General features: G+C 40.1%; 1 protein-coding gene across 5 annotated transcripts in view; it reads left to right on the top strand.

Annotated features, from left to right (window-relative positions):
• Positions 1 to 16,009, top strand: part of blvra (biliverdin reductase A) — a 74,758-nt gene extending 58,749 nt beyond the window's left edge. For all 5 annotated transcript variants that reach the window (XM_060824865.1, XM_060824864.1, XM_060824862.1 and 2 more), the window contains 5 exons: positions 5,224 to 5,343; positions 10,548 to 10,645; positions 12,329 to 12,436; positions 13,956 to 14,127; positions 15,290 to 16,009. In XM_060824865.1, coding sequence (XP_060680848.1) covers positions 5,224 to 5,343; positions 10,548 to 10,645; positions 12,329 to 12,436; positions 13,956 to 14,127; positions 15,290 to 15,551 — 760 coding nt within the window. In that variant the 3' untranslated portion in view covers positions 15,552 to 16,009. The remainder of the gene's footprint in view (positions 1 to 5,223; positions 5,344 to 10,547; positions 10,646 to 12,328; positions 12,437 to 13,955; positions 14,128 to 15,289) is intronic.
• The last annotated feature ends 1,549 nt before the right edge of the window (positions 16,010 to 17,558 follow it).

The raw sequence follows: 17,558 nt of genomic DNA, 5'->3' as shown, positions 1-17,558 counted from the left end.
TTATGGTCATTTAACAGAAAAAGTAAACAAGAATCATGTTGTAGCTATTAATTTACCTCTATTTTCGTGCCTATCATGTAGTGCCACATAATAGACTAATCAATTATAAATTCATACAGTGAATCTATGGCGGCATGGTGGCTCAGTGGTTAGCATTGCTGCCTCTCAGCACCAGGGTCCCAGGTTGTCTGTGTGGAGTTTGCACATACTGCCTGTGTCTGCGTGGGTTTCCTCCGGGTGGTCTGGTTTCCTCCCACAGTCCAAAGATGTGCAGGTTAGGTGAATTAGTCAGAGGGAAATGGGTCTGGGTGAGTTACTCTTCAGAGGGTTGGTGTGGACTAGTTGGACCAAAGGGCCTGTTTCCACACTGTAGGGAATCTAATCTAATCATTGAAATAAAAGACCCTTCAGTCCATCAGGTGTGCATCAAGATAACTGCCACTAAAAGCTTAGGTCAGAGAACATGTGATCATTGGAGAAATAGCAGAATGGAAAGCTAGTTGGCTTCAAAACTGAAAGTAGGAAGAATGGGTAGTTATTCAGAGTGGGAAAATCTGATGGATGATATTCTATAAGGATAAGTGCTGGAATAATTGTTCACAATTTATATTCATGATCTAGACTTCAAACGAAAAACAGAATCTAGAAACTCTGGGAGTATATTCAATTTGGAGCAACAGATTGCAGAGGTATTAACGTTTCCATAGAATTGTAAAATTAATTCCATCATAGATAAATGTAAGGTTATACACACAACAACACTGAAATCAATTTGACGCAGATTTTCTCAGAATCTCTCTTTGTCATTTCATGCTTCTATCTACACTTCACACAATGACACCTTTGTCTCATCAACACACTCAAAAACATGGCATTTTATCCCATAATCTCACAATGAATAGTTGAGGCCCCAACATAAATGGTTTTGGGACACCACTAGTTACATCCTACCATTTAGAGTAGAATGATTTCTACTCCCTAGATGGAATCATTCCCTCCCAAGAAGTGGTAAGGAAGCTGGTGGAAGGGGAAAATAATCGGGTTGGAATCAGAAAGGTTCAAAGTTTGTGAGAAGATTTGTAGCTTGGGTGCTCGTTGTTGTGGTTCTGTTCGCTGATCTGGGAATTTGTGTTGCAGACGATTCGTCCCCTCTCTAGGTGATGTACTCAGTGCTTGGGAGCCTCCTGTGAAGCGCTTCTGTGATGTTTCCTCCGGCATTTATAGTGGTTTGACGGGACAAACAGGAAGACAGCTAACAATCCGCATCCATGAACACCAACTAGCCACGAAACGACACGACCAGCTATCCTTAGTAGCCACACACGCAGATGACAAGCAACATGAGTTCGACTGGGATAACACTACTATTATAGGACAAGCCAAACAGAGAACAGCCAGGGAATTCCTAGAGGCATGGCATTCATCCACAGATTCAATCAATAAGCACATCGACCTGGACCCAATATACTGACCACTGCAACGAACAGCTGGAACTGACAACCGGAAGCGGCAGAGACAAACCACTATAAATGCCAGAGGAAACATCACAGAGGAAACATTAGAGATTGATAAGTTCTTGTTGTCTCGAGGAATTAAGGGCTACGGGGAGAACGCTGGTAAGTGGAGTTGAAATGCCAATCAGCCATGATTGAATGGCGGAGTGGACTCGATGGGCCGAATGGCCTTACTTCCACTCCTATGTCTTGTGGTCTTATGGTCTAAGCGCTTCACAGGAGGCTCCCAAGCACTGAGGATGTCACCTAGACAGGGGACGAAACGTCTGCAACACAAATTCCCAGCTCGGCGAACAGAACCACAACAATCAGAAAGGTTCTCTGTACCATAGAAATTAACTGTAGGCACAAAGGCCCAAGCTCGCCTTCCTGACCAGCCATCAATGAAGGCCCTTAAGTGATCAATTAACAATGACTATACAGAGTGGAAGTCTTTTTCCCAGGGTATAAATATCATTTACTAGGGGATATAGGATTAACGTAAAAGGAAGTAGGGTTAAAGGAGATTGGAAAGGCAAAGTTTTTTTCATAAAGGGTGCTAAGTGTCTGGAATGCACTGCCACAGAAGATGCTAGAGGTAGATACAATGCCAACATTTAAGAGGCATCTCGACAGATACATTAATAGGCAGGAAATACAGGGATACACGTAGAGTCAAAAGATTTTTAGTTTAGAAAGGCATCATGTGTCTTGGGCATGTTGTCTTAACAATCATGACAACCTTGCCAAAGGGCTTGTTCTAATGCTTTCTGTTTTTTTTGGTACCTAGCAGGTGAAATAATGGCAGACATTCTGATGCACAAATTTGGAATATTGTGTTCAGTTCTAGCCACCTTATTTAAGGAAGGATGCTAAAGCCCTGGAGAGAGTTCAAAGAAGGTGTACTAGAATAATACCAGGAAGTAAGGATATTAAGTACAAGAAAAGATCAGAGACATTGGGCTTATTCTCCTTGGAGCAGTGAAGATTAAGAATTTTGACGGGAGATCCAAGATGGCGGCGACTCAGCAAGTCTGAGTTTACAGTGCTCTTCCCAAAACCTGGGTAAAGTGAGTTACTCACCCCCACCACACTTACCAAACCACCCAAAAAAATTTTCTAACCTTAATTAGCTGTTTACTATTATATTTAAGCAGTTTAATATTAAGTGGATAATGAGTAAACCAAAGGGATCCCGCAGCTCTCAGAAAACAAAGACCCCTCCCCCACCCTCCTCTCCTCCGGCTGCAGCTGATGTAAAAACAGGCCTTATAGAGATGATTGCCAGGCTGGAAACGACACTCGTCAATTTCATTGTAGAATCCAGACAGAGATGGAATGCATTCGAAGAAAAGTTACAAAAGCACAGCGAGGCTCTCGAGGAATTACAGGGCCGAGTGAAGGGGGCGGAGCTAAAGGCCACGACCTCCGAGGCTGCAGCACAAACAGCTGCAGAACAGGTGCGAGCTCTGGAGCAGAGAGTCCGGGCCTTTGAAATCTACATGGATGACCTGAATAATAGAAATCGGAGAAAGAATATCCGTCTTTTGGGCCTCCCTGAACAAGAAGAGAAGGGACAGTTAGTAGTATTTCTGGAGCGATGGCTGCCCTAGCTTTTAAACCTGGGGGCTGAAACTGACCGGGTAAGGGTGGAGTGGGCCTACCGGGTCGCAGCACGCGGATCTGGCCCAAACCAGCGCCCACGCCCGGTCCTGTTCCGGCTGCAGAGTTATAGGGAGAGGCAGATACTCCTGGACGCCTCCAGAAATCTTGGAAAGGATCCTAAAGCTATGATTCATGAAGGATCCAAGATTATGTTATTTCAGGACTTCTCCCCGGCTTTGGCACGAAGGAGGAAGGCGTTTGATGAGGTGAAGAAATGTCTAAGGAACTTAAATATTCAATACACCTTACGCTACCCAGCGACGTTATGCTTTAACCACGAAGGATCCGAGTATAATTTTAGATCACCAGAAGAGGCTAAGGATCTTTTAGACTCGTTTAAATAAATCGTAAGAGACAATTTATGTTGGCTTGCCTCTTCCACACTCCGTGGGGAGAAATGGATACTTTACTTTACTTTTGCTTCTGGGAGCAGGGTTGTCTTCCCTTGCTATTTTATGTTATTATACTTAACTGTAATTTGTTGGAGTTGTAATTTTATTGTTATGTGTGTTTGTACGTGGCATTGATGCTATCAGATATACTCAGGTATGGGTGGGGAGGGGTGGGGGTGGGGCGCTCACTGTTAACTCTAGCTCGGTATTATATCTAAATCCTATTAAGGAGCGCCCGGGTCAAGGGTGGGACACTGTTTGGGAGAGGATATGGTGGACCTTTAGAAAGGAAGTAAGGCCCCCTGAGAACAAGGGGGAGGATCTCCATTCAAACATGTTTTATTTTTTTTTTGTTCTTATTGTTTGGAAATAGTTTCCTTTATATTATACTGTTATGAGTGTATTAGAGAACATTTTCTCTTGTTTGAAGGATGTAAGTGACTCAACCATACACTCTGGATAATTGTGGATTAGATTAGTAGTTAACTGAGTTTCATTGTTTTTCTTTCTTCTTTAGTATCATTCCTTTGAATTTTGATGATTATATATTTAAGATCTATTTTTATATTAATGTTTGTGCTTGAAAGTTCTGTTTATTTTTGTAAATCTGTCAAAATATTAAATTTCTAATAAAAATATCTTAAAAAAAAGAATTTTGACAGGGTAAAACGTAATATTCTCTTTCCACTATGTTTGTCCCTATATCAGTAATTAGGAGTCACAATTTCAAGGTTGTCAGCGAGAGAGCCAGGAGTGAGATGAAGAAAAACTGCTTTTCTCAGCGTTGTTTCAAAAGAAAATTGGATATTAATTTAAAAGTGATGAAGTTCGAGGGCTATGGAGATAGGGCTGGAGAGCAGGACTAGTTGGTAGCTATTTCGTGAACCAGTACAGACATAATAGGTCGAATGGTCTCCTATAGTGTAAACTTCTGTAATTCCATAAAATGGAGTGGCCTGTCTGAAGGGAAGGCCTAAATCTTCTCCAGTCTGTTTATGATCAGAAGTGGATAGGACTTGAGTTTGTGTGCTGAAAACCACTCCCTGCCCTTGCTTACAATTTCCCTGATATCCCTCATCTATGCTGCCACCCGCAATTATTCTCCTGTAAAGTCACCTATGTTGTATGCTGCTCCTGAGCTTTGGTGGTGTTGTATAGCCAGCAAGATTAGCCTCTGAAATGGCCTCTGTTTGGCCAGCTGCTTCAAGTAGGGTGAGAAATTGCTTTTTCAGGAAATGAAAAAACAAACAGGCAGGAGGCTGGAAGAACATAGCAAGCCAGGCAGCTTCAGAAGGTGGAGAAGTCAACGTTTCAGGTGTATCCCTTCTTCAGGCCTGGGGATGGGTGTAGGGGGAGCTGCAGATAAAGTGGGTGGCAGGGGCAGGGTGGTGAAATGGGGATAGGTGAAGATAGGTAGAGAGTGTGACCTGGATGGTCAAAGGGAGGAATGAATCCAGTTGGTGGCAGGGAGCAGTGGAAGGGAGGGGGATGGGCTGGGAAGGGAGTCAAAGGATGAGGGGGGAGGTTATTTGAAATTGGAGAACTCAACGTTGAGTCGCCTGGGCTGTTGGCAGCCTCCATCACTGAGCCATAAAGTCAGTGCAGTGTTGAAGCACTATTTATTATGTTGCTGTCTTAAATGTATTGCTGAGCTTATTTCTTCAAATTGGCAGGCGGACATTAGGCAACATACAGCAAGTGAAACAGATTACACTGGAGGAAGCTCTACAGAGTGATGAAATACAAGCTGCCATCATCAGTTTGGAGAATCAGTTTCATGAGGATTACGTGAGGTATGATAAACAAAGCAGCTTTTAAACGTGCACAGCAGTTATAAGCCTAATCAGTTTTCTATGAATACAGGAAATGCATTGCATGTGATTCAATATTTGGAAGAGAAAGAAAAATCAATATTATACATGCTTTTTTCTTATCACAACTGACACAATTACCAAGGGCTTGGACAGAATTGTATTATATACTGAGATGGAGGGTCATGGTACAGGTCAAGTACTTCGATGCAGTCATTTCACAAACTAACAACCATTTTTCCCAAAAAAATTCTCAAGAGTTAAATAGTGGCAGAGTTTAGGGTGTGTGTTTCTTGGAACAATTTCAATAAAATTGAAGCATTGTCCATGAAAGAGGCTCCATCCTGAATCCCTGGGTCATTTGCATGGTTGCAATGAACTGGCCTCAAGTAGCCAGTTGAAACATCAGAGGAATGCCGTGGTATTCTCAAGGCCAAATATGGTCAAGTAAGTCACTGAACGAACTCCTGTCATTCATTTATTCTGCTTCCAAACACCAGAGGCCTTTTTATAAAAGAAACCGAGATAGGAATGATATCCTTGCTGCTACTTTAGGTGTAAGATCTGCTGAGGCCTTAGGAGGTGTAAAAGGCAGAGGTCCTCCACTGGCTGCTCTGGAATGCTCCGATGTGATACATCCACAATTCCTTCACTAGATTATAAAAAGTCATGAATTTGGGTGTGTTCATGTTAAGCTGCTAGCCCAGCAAACCCTCTCTCCCTCAGAAATATTCAGCTTTACACCCTGTATCCTCATTGCTTATATTTTACTGCTCTGTCATTTCCAATGAACTATGTTGTATTATCATTCACTGTTTCCATCTTAAATTTCCCAATTCTGGCATGTTAACTTTTATCTCAAGTTATTGTTTCATTTTCTTGTATTTTACTAATAAAATATCTATAAACATATAGGATGTAGTTTTGAGAATTAACCAAATGATGGATGCGATCACCTGGAAATTAATATTTACATGATGCATAATGGAGGTAAAATTGTCTGGATCTCCTGTTCAATGGTGATGGTATTGCATTTCCACAAAGTTGGCACTAGGCATAGGAGTTTAATATAGGTAGGGGGTGAAACTGGGCCAAAACTTCTGACCAGGCTTGGAAACCCTACTTCTGATCTGTTCTGCCTTCAAACTTCCTGGACGGAGCCTTTTGTTAGAAAACAGCATATCCAGCAATGAGTGAATTACTGTGGAAACTGTGTGTCCCCTTTTCTGGTAGTAAATGCCATATCTATAGTTTGTAGATCTAGTAGCCATTTTATTAGTTACTGTGAAAAGGTAAATGGAGTCGGATGGAAGATGGAGAGGGAGAAAGGTTTGGGCGTAGGGTGGCACGTGGATGAGGGTTTAAGGTGTCAGATGGTAGGGGTATCAGGTACCTGAGGGGATAGGGTGGTAACTTGGTGGAAAATTAGGAAGTCAGGTAAGAAGGGTAGACCAAGAGGTCAGGTTGGATAGGGCTGAGTCAGATCCTGCACTGTTTGGTTGGTGCAAGGTCAGAAGTGGGGATGTTTGCTAATGATGTTTGGACAATATTCAGCATTATTTGTGACTCTTCAGATACCACATAATACATGTTCATATGCAGCGAGACCTGAACAACATCTCCAGGCTTGGGCCAATAATTGGCAAATAACATTTGCACCAACTAAGTGCCGGACAACAACCAACTCTGACAACAGAGAATCTATACATTAATGTTCAATAGTATTACCATTACTGAATCCATTAATACCAGCATCATGGGGATTACTATTGACCAGTAATCTGGAATTGCTATATAAATACAATGGCTTGAAGAACAGGTCAAAGGTTGCGAATTCTGCTGTAGGTAAGTCATATGTCTCCCCAAAGGAGTGTGATGAAACACTCCTCACTTGCCTGGGTCAGCGCAGCTCCAAAACACTCAAGAAACTTAAAACTATTCACAATGAACCATCTTGCTTGATTGACATCCATTCACCATCTTCAACCTTCACATCCTTCACCACTGATGCACCTTGCATCATCAAAAGATGCATTGCACTAACTTACCCAAGGTACCTCTTACAGCACCTTCCAAAGCTGTGATTTCTACCATCTTGAGGGACAAGGGATATGGCAACATCACCACCTGAAAGTTCACCCATACACCATCTTCTCTTGGAACTATATACTTGTTCATTCATAGTTGCTAAATCAAAATACTGGAACTCCCTTCTAAGCATATTGCGGGCATTCCTATAACCCAAGAATCGCAACAGTTCAAGAAGTCAATCTCATCACCTTCTCCATGACAAGTACGTTTGGGCAACAAATACTGGCCTAGGCAGTAATTCCTGCCTCCTCCAGAACGTATAAAAGAGTGGTGATTACTTTCTTAAGAATATGATTGTCCATCTAGGAAGTTCCATGTCACTGACCATGGTTTGTGTGGGTCCTTGCATGATTGTTAATCTTGATTCTACTGCCACATCGCCAACCACACATTTGGCAGTTGTTTCTGTGAGGTGCAAGTGGTCCCTGACTTCGAGATTATTGGCATTCTATTCCTTTTTTTGTACTGCATCTTCCTGACTACTGTTCTCGAAGAATTGTGTCCCTTCATATAGGAGTTTTCTCCAAGTCAATTTCTTCTAAATGAGGATCTCCCATGCACTAACATCTATGTCATGTGTCTTGAGGGAAGCCTTCATAGTGTCTTTGACATGCTTCTTTTGTCCTTCTCATGTTAGAGTGCCTTCCTTGAGCTGGGCGAGAAAGATTTGGTAGTTGGAATTCAGGGATTCTAGGTACATGACTGGTCCAAAGCAGTTTGTTTTGAATGATAATGGCCTCAATGCTGGTACTGTTAGTTGCTTCAAGGGTAGTGATGTTAGTATGTCTGCCCTGATGCGGAGAATCGATCTCAAACAACACTGTTGGAACTTCTCAAAGGTCTTGAGGTGGCATTTATATTTAGTCCATGTTTTTGAGCCATATAGGAGAGTAAAAAGCACAACTACATTATACACAAGGATTTTGGTATCAGTACTAATGTCACAGTCATCAGGACAGTTATCTTTTGGCCTCCAAAAGTGGTATTTGCAGGATTTAATGCGCTATTGAATCTCCGCATTGATGTCAACCTTAGGTGAGAGCTAGCTTCCTGGATAAGGGAACTGTGCCACATTTGGGAGGATTTTTCCATTGATATTAATGGAGAGATGGAACAGAATTTGACCTGGGACAAATTGATAAAGGATTTGAGATTGAGGCTGAGGCTAAAGCATTAGGATGCTTCCGCAAAGGCTTTAAGTGAGGCTTGAAGATTCTCTTCTGCAAAAGCAGATGACATTGTCATCCGCATACTGAAATTCCACAAGTGAGGGCAGTATCGTTTACTACAGATCGTTCAGCTATAATACGCATTTCATCAGTGCAAATTGGCTGTAACCCAATTGACGAATTGTGGACATTGTTTGGATAACGTAAACTTTCTACTGAACGGGTATAGCGATTATTTGTTAGCGATCTTCTACAGTACGATTTTCTATAGCAGTTTTCCTTGGAGTGATTTTCTGAAGCGCGACATTGCAGAGGAATATAACTGTCACATTATAGCAGAACGATCTGTACTTTGGTTTCAGTCAGTTGAAGTTGAAATGTTTTCTGTCCATTGTGTAGACAATGTCCACACCACTGGGTAGCTTGTTTGTGACAAGATGAAGAGGAGTGGCAGTGAAGATGGGAGTGATGACATCCCTGTTTTGACCTCATAGGATTTTGTCATTATTACTGTCAGAAGGACCACTGTCAACTTGTTGTGGAGGGGACAGAGGATGTTGGTAAATTTCACTGGACAGCCAGCCTTTGAAAGGGTCTTCCATAGCACTTTGTGATTAACTAAGTCAAAACTCTTTGTCAGGTCAATAAATGTCATGGAGAGCGGTTTGTGGTATTCCTGACATTTCTCTTGGAGTTGCCAAGCAGTGAAAATTATGTTCAAAGTTCCACTGTTTGGTCAGAAGCCACATAGACGTTCAGGAAGGATTTCCTCAGAGACTGGGAGAAGGTGCCTAGCAAGGATTTGGCTGGTAATATTCCTAGTGATGGAGAATCGGAAGATTCTTCAGTAGTTCCCACAGACCACTTTGACTCCTTCCTTGAAGAAGGTGGCAATGACAGCATCCGTGAGATTGATAGCAATTTCCTTCGTTGTCCCAGATTTTCAAAAATAGTTGATAGAGATGATGGGTAAGTTCTGCTCCTTAACATTTGAAAGTTTCTGTGGAATCCTGTCTATTCCTGCAGCTTTTCCCTTCTTCATGTGTCTAATGGAGGCTTTGACTTCTGTCACACTGGGTGGGAGTCCAAGATCATACTTGATGAGGAGTTGGGGAATTTTGTTAGTCTGAGGGCTGTTCAGTCATGAAGAAAGCTGCTGAAACACTCTCCTGTTCCTATTCCAAGGGTGAAATGACTGAGTTACACTCCATCACCTACAAGCCAATCTTAAGCTAGGGACTTCCAGATCCATGTTCCTGTCACCTCTCACCAATCACTACAGGGTGGGTGTGTGTGTGTGTGTGGGTAGTGGTGGTGGTGGCGGGGAGGGGGAGGGGAGGCAAGGCATAATTTTTTCTTGTGGACACCTAGGATATCTTTTCACATGGGAATGCTATTGCACATCAATAGGCACATGATCCTTGACAGAAAGTAGATCCAGTTCCAGTAGCAAAGGAAACCTCGATGACTGGGGGAGCCCCCTACTGTTGAAGACTTCATCCACTGGCTCGCTGCTTTGTCCAGTTTCTCCACCAACCTTACTGTCATAGGTGGCCCTGTCAGGAGTTCTCAACTCAACTCCTGATGGTATTGTTCTCAGGATCAACGGAACACACAAGCCTTTTCAGCACAACAAGGTGGCATTCCATGGAAATGAAAAAGTATTACACTAGTGATAAGTAACAGACAATCCAAGATTGCAAATGGCCCTAGTTTCTGCTGCATTCTCCCTTTGCCTATCATTTCTTCACACTACTAAACACCTTCCAGTGGTAACTCCATGTTCAATAGTCTTGATAAAATACATAGAGGAAATGGAGAGAATGTAATAATCAGATTTACAAAAAAGTGTATTTTCTGGGCTAGATTTGGTTTATTAATCTTGGATTTTGTTTTTGTGTATTCTATGTTTTGTTGATTAAAAAGAATGTTTCTGGAGGCAGGAAAGCATGTCTGTGTGGAATATCCAATGGCACTCTCAGTGGCTGCAGCCCAAGAACTATGGGATCTTGCTGATATCAAAGGTAATTGGATCAAATAGTGGCAGTAAAACAAAATTGTTTACGACAATGGCTGTATAAAGTGCTGAAAATGTGTCAACTCCAATGATTGAGCACATATAGTTTGAGATCTGAATCTGGGCCAATAATGGACCTGTGGTACCAATAGATGTTTAAAAATTTGATCTGGAAAAACTCTCAAATACTGATCACATCTAATATTTGTTTTGGTAACATTTAAACAGTCAGGGAACAGATACTTTTTCTATTTTTATTCCACTTTTGGAAGGGCCTTTTAATTGATTTCAATATAAAATTTGGAACACTAAATAATATAAAGTTTATTTCTCAAAATTTAATACCACTTTCAAGTCACTGGCAGTTGTACACGCTAGCTCTGTGAATGTGAATTTCCAGAATACTATCACTATTCATACAAACTAAAGGCATTTTTTTTGGTGTCAGCAACAACTGATGAACTCTAACTGATTATTCAATAGTTAAATCAGTGAATACTGACAAATAATACGTGAACAAGTGAAATTGTCTGCATTGCAGTTAAATGTGTCTTATTGAAACATTATCCTTATGTACTTTATTGTTAATTTGATGAATGTAGCTTTATTAAACTTAAGACCCAATGCGAAACACTGTGTTAAAATTAAATTTAATATGTGTTTTATTTTCATTTGATAATGTTACAATTTAAATGTTACTTCATGGAATTCTCCAATTGCTCATCTGGACTGAAACCTTTTGGTAACATCAGTCCGCCTTCTAGAACAGAAGTGCCCTTAACAAGGCCGAATGTTTGGGTCTCTTTTCAAATTTATCTTTGAGATGTCAACCATATTATCCCTCAAGTTCCCACAGGTATCCACATACAGCACCTCTAATCATTAGATCACCTTTTGAAATGCTAAACTCAGATGACAGTGACACTGAAAGTATTCAAAAATAGATTTAATTCTGGTTTTGTAAAGGAGTATTGAATTATCCTTTGCAGAATTCAAGTTAGTGCTTTACAATGCTGATGGGATTAACTTTCTGTAAGTTCTTGAATGTTAAAATTAATAATAAATTACCAAAATTTGAAACTTTTATGGAGCACATTTTTATGTATAGCAATGTCCCTGTAGTCCTCAATTGTAGGGCTTATGCCCGAAACGTTGATTCTTCTGCTCCTCGGATGCTGCCTGAAGTGCTATGCTTTTCCAGTACCACACTCCCGACTCTGATCTCCAGCATCTGCAGTCCTCACTTTCTCCTTGTAATTGTAATTTGTCAGTCCTTTACTTACTATTTAGAAAACACAAAATATTATGACAAGCACACAGATACACTCAATGTGCTGATATTTATATTAATTCCAGTATGGGGACAAAAATGAAGGGACATGAGAAATGAAAGAGTATTTCCCTAAAGCATAATTAAATCAGATACCTGCCTGATATCAAACCTGCAGAGACACACTTTGACTAATTATAAAATACTAAATTATTATAACATTACATTTTCCTGATGGTTTAATGTTATGTATTGAACTGTCCTAGTAAATATAAAACAAATTTCACTTCCATGTTTCCATTTTTTTATTTAAAAACGATTCTGTTCTTTAATATAATTGCATCATTTTATTTGATACTTATAAACATATACATGTTGAATATATGATAACTGCAATGTATTTTTTTCCCTGAAATGCAGGAAAAGTTCTACATGTGGAGCACATAGAATTACTGACAGAATCATACAAGCAGTTGAAACAGCAAGTGAATGGAAAAGAGCTGATAGAGGGTTCCCTGCATTTCACAGGTAGTCATAATAACAAAATATCTGAAATGGAAATACAGAATGGAAATTCCACAATTGTCCTTGCTTATTATCTAATGGCTGATCTAGCATTTTTTAGAGTGAGGGGCATAATTTCCCTATGCAATTGCAGCAAGACTTCCCTGCTCCCTCACTATGAAAGCCAACATATCATTTACTTTCCTCACCACCTGTTGCACCTGCTTGCTTACATTTGACTAATTTATTGCTGAGGAAGTGCCATTTGACATGTAGGATGGTAATTGGCTGGATTGTTTTTGTCCTACTTTTTGTGGACAGGACAAACCTACATAATGTTCAATAATATTTGGGAGGTGCTAATATTTTAGCTGTACTGGAACAACTTAGCCAAGGCTACAGCTGAAATGTTGTTTTGTCCCACAGACTTTACTATAACCCGTGCACTAAGCTGAGTCTTGTTGTCACATAATGAATTAAATTGATTGAAGACTGGCATCCATGAGGTTAGGGACCTCACGAGACTGAACTGAAAACAACAAATGCTGGAGATCATAGCCAGTCAGACAGCATCCATGGAGAGAGAGCAAGCTAACATTTCAATGCTGTCTGACCCACAAGTTATCTCCAGCATTTGTTGTTTTCAGTACAGATTCCAGCATCTGCAGTAATGTGCTCCTACCTCAGGACTCTGAGTTGGATTATTTACTGGCCACTTATGGCTGAAGATAGTTGCAATCCAAATGGATTGGGTGATGATTGGATGGTTAGAAATACTTCAACTTGTCTTTTGAACTCAGGAGCTAGCCTCCATGGCTATTGAGGAAGGACACAGTTATGCCTGCTTCTTTTAGTTGTTTATCTAACCCCCTCTATCATTCACAAATGGGTGTGTCAGGACTGTAGAGCTTTGATCTGATCCATTAGCTGTCATGTTGCTTCAATCTATCTATACTGTGCCATTCTGTTATTCAGCAGGCATGTCATCCTGTGTTGTATTACAGGAAAGCTCTCTATTTCACCAACATTTACATTATTGATACCTTCTCTACATAACACTGACAAGTAGATAGTTGTCACCAGGTTAACTGTGCAGATTGTAGGTAATTTAATATTTGATAATTAAGCAAGATAACTTTAGAGAAAATTGTTATTTTCGCAAGGAGCATGTTATCGTGACATGTGAGACCTTAGGATTTAACTTATAGAGTCATAGAGATGGACAGCATGGAAACAGACTCTTTGGTCCAACCCATCCATGCCGACTAGATATCCCAACCCAATCTAGTCCCACCTGCCAGCACCCGGCCCATATCCCTCCAAACCCTTCCTATTCATATACCCATCCAAATGCCTCTTAAATGTTGCAATTGTACCAGCCTCCACCACTTCCTCTGGCAGCTCATTCCATACATGTACCACCCTCTGTGTGAAAAAGTTGCCCCTTAGGTCTCTTTTATATCTTTCCCCTCTCACCCTAAACTTGCATATATCATTTTGCTGTAGCAAAGCTTGTGCAGTATACATACCTATCATTTTCCAGGTGGACCTCTAGATAGACAACGCACCGGATTCCCTGCATTTAGTGGAATAGCACGTCTATCATGGCTTGTGGATCTCTTTGGGGAGCTCACTTTTAAATCTGCTACATTGGAAGAACAACAAAAGCAGCATTACTGGAAGATGATGGTACATTTCCTTACTAAAAGTAGCAGGTTAGTGATACAAAATTAGTGTCAGTATCAGTCTTCAATTCTACAAATTGTAGGGAGATGGTGAGTTCTCTCACCACCATTTTGGAAGGACTGAGGAGTCTTTTCACTTTGCTGAATATATAGCCAAAATGCAGTCTATTTGAACTCAACACTAATTTCTAATGGCCTGTCTGAACTGGATTTCCTATTGTGGGAGTCAAACTCTTGTCCGTTTGCTCTCCCAGTAAATGTTGGATCTGTTCTGCTCACCATTTTATAAGTCGTCATGACCTTGCAAAGATCAGGCCTTTAAATTTCACTGCATTGCTAACTGTATGCCAGCATATTCTGTGTAATCTATGGTGAGAATCAATAGAATAAACATTTTAGAAAAACAACAAAAATCTTGCAATGGATTGTTCTTGAGACATAAATATTTTATTTTTGCCAAAGTACTTCAACAATCTGTTGCAGTATCTGGCAAACTCTCAAATTCAGGGCTAGCGTCAATATTCAATCATCAGCCATGATCCTGTTGAATGGCAGAACAAACTCAAGGGGCTGAACAGCTTACCCTAGTTCCTGTTTCTTATGGTTTTATACAATCAATGACATTATTTTTTTTCTCATCCTATCCCAGCAAGCTATCTGGTGAACCTTCAATTTACTTGCTGTATGGTAAATATTTATTTTCTTGGGCAGGGAGACCAAAACTGCATGCAGTACTCCAGCTGTGGTCTCACCGGCCCTGAACAGTGTAAAACGTTCCTTCTCCTGCACTTGTAGGCAACTCCCACTAATGTTTCTACCTCTTGTTGCTTTAATTCCATCTGGACTGATGCCACATCTGGATGACCTCACCAATATTCTCTCTCACTATTGTACTGATCCCATCTTTTGCTTCCAATGCAACTCCACCTCACTTTGTTTTATTTGTCCTTCCTAAAGGTTAAATACCCTTTCAGTTCCCAATTTTGATCAATGATAATAGAGGTTGTTGATTTATCTATTTCCAAGAAACAAGTCTAAAGTAAGAAAGGATAAAAATCAGAGTGAGTGAATGACACTTGATGCCAAGACACCAAGATGTAACAGCATTAAGAAATGAGCTATGAAATCAAGGAGCTGTGTGATAAGTTTACAATGTAGGGTTAATCAATGCTTTTTATTGATTCTATCTTAGACCCCTAGTGTGGACTGAGGAAAGAGGACCAGAGTTGAAACGCAAAAAAGAAATACATTTCCGGTTCAAATCAGATACCTTGGATCATTTTCTAGAAGCACCTAATAGCCATGTTGGACTATTCATGCAAGACCTCAATTTGTTTGCCCAGAAATTAGCAGGCCAAACACGCACTGAACTCTCTGAAAAGAATCGCATCCTGCACTGTCTGGACCTGGCAGATAAGATAAGAATTTTCTGTGAGCAGAGTCCACCAAGCTAACAATAATTGCACTTCCTCGGTCTTCTGCAAATAAAATTGTTGTTCAGAATTAATATGTAGGCCTAGATTTTTAAGTTCTGATTAATAGGGTTGCCTGTTTTAGACCTTTTCACCACATATTAATAATAATTTACTGCTTAAAAATGTGTTGCTGGAAAAGCACAGCAGATCACGCAGCATCAAAGGAACAGGAGAATCGATGTTTCGGGCATAAGCCCTTCTTCAGGAATCAATAATAATAATACTAATAATAACAAAAGATAATAGATACCCTGATCTTAAGGGATTAGATAACTTCCAAGCAGTTGAATGGACATTTCGATCTGATTTTTCTGGATTGCTTTTTGTTTTGTTTACTTATGTTGTTAATTGTTAAAATGTCAGATGACTGGAGGTAGGATTTTTGTTACTGTGTGCATAACTTTTGTATTAAGCAATAAACAGAGAAAGAGTTACAAGGATTCACACTGCAAAAATTTCTTTTCAGTCAGTATAACTCCACACAGTTAACAATTGTGCATTGATATTACTTGATTTCTTCCACACAAACACATTGTTATTAGGCAGGCATGTTATGGTTCTCTAATCTGGTTATGAAAACTGTGTAACATGCATGCTGGAAGAATAATAATTGAAAAGTGAATTTTAAGTTAAAGCAAAAGAATATTCCTCGCTGAATTTAGCTCACATTTAAAGAGCTTCTCATCTTAATTTGTAGTCTCCACCATTTTGATTAAAATAGTCTTGACGTAGCAACATACTTGATTCTTAACTAGTTTTCCTTGCTACAAGATAGTTGTTTTGTTTGTTTAAATGTTTTCAAATAATTGTGTCAGCATGTTAAAGAGAAAAAGTGATTTCACTTCCAAAGTAATTATTCGGCTGTAAAGTGATATGCTCTGAGGAGACATAGCTGAGTATCAATTTTCTTACTGATCTTACCAAAATGTCACTGCATTGCATTCATGATATGCTGTGGGTTCTTTCACTCTTCAAACATTATATCATCTTATTCTATCACCTAAGCTGACTGAGAAGGGAAAGTGCATTTAGCTAGCAAATTCCACGACCTCAAGATATCCCAAAAGTGTCTTACAGGTAATGTTGTAATTCCTGAAATTAAGTCACTGATGTAAGCAGGATACATGGAATTAATTTAACACAAGAACGGAGCTGGAGGATTGGCATTTCACCAAAAACAGATTTCTTGTTCATTCTTTTAATTGTATAAACAGTATATCTCATACTGAAGGGAATTTGAAAGAGTTCTCACATAGCCAGGATGAAAGAACAATTTATTTGCCTGATCTTGGAAGGCAGAGGAAATGTGATGGACCCCACACACCTTGTCACATTGTTGGTCTGGATGCAGGTTTGCTCGCTGAGCTGGAAGGTTCATTTACAGATGTTTTGTCACCATGCTAGATATCATCATCAGTGAGCCTCTGGATGAAGCACTGGTGGTATGGTCCGCTTTCTATTTCTGTGTTTAGGTTTCCTTGGATTATTGATATCATTTCCTGTGGTGACACCATTTCCTGTTTTTTTCTTAATGGGTGGTAAATGAGATCCTAGTCAATGTGTTTGTTGACAAAGTTCTGTTGGAATGTCATGTACTAAGGCTTTCATGTCTTTAAAAACCCAGTATAATCAAAGGGGAGTAGCCAGCCAGCTGTGTAGCTACCTTCGTTTAGATTGGAGTTTTTGATTCAGTTCAGCAGCAGCGTGTGAGAAGAAAGGCTGCTGGGGCTAGTCCAGTCTGGTTCTCTCTCTAACCTCAAGCCTTTAAGCCCTGGTTTGTTTCATATTCACTCTTTGTGTTAAGGGATGTGTTTATTGGGACTGTTGCAAGTATTTTTCGGAACAGCATAACTAAGTTGAGATAGTCTTTTGGTTTTAGATAGGATAAGTTATCTGGTATTCTATTTTCTGTTCTTTGTGTTTCATTCCGTAATTTTGTAAATACATTCTGCTCGTTTAAAATTTGGCAGTCAGATCAGCTAATTC

The sequence above is a fragment of the Hemiscyllium ocellatum genome, chromosome 5 (assembly GCF_020745735.1).
Source record: "Hemiscyllium ocellatum isolate sHemOce1 chromosome 5, sHemOce1.pat.X.cur, whole genome shotgun sequence".
NCBI lineage: Eukaryota > Metazoa > Chordata > Chondrichthyes > Orectolobiformes > Hemiscylliidae > Hemiscyllium > Hemiscyllium ocellatum.
The sequence above is the reverse complement of the archived record's forward strand: the minus strand, read 5'-3'. Positions and strand labels throughout refer to the sequence as shown.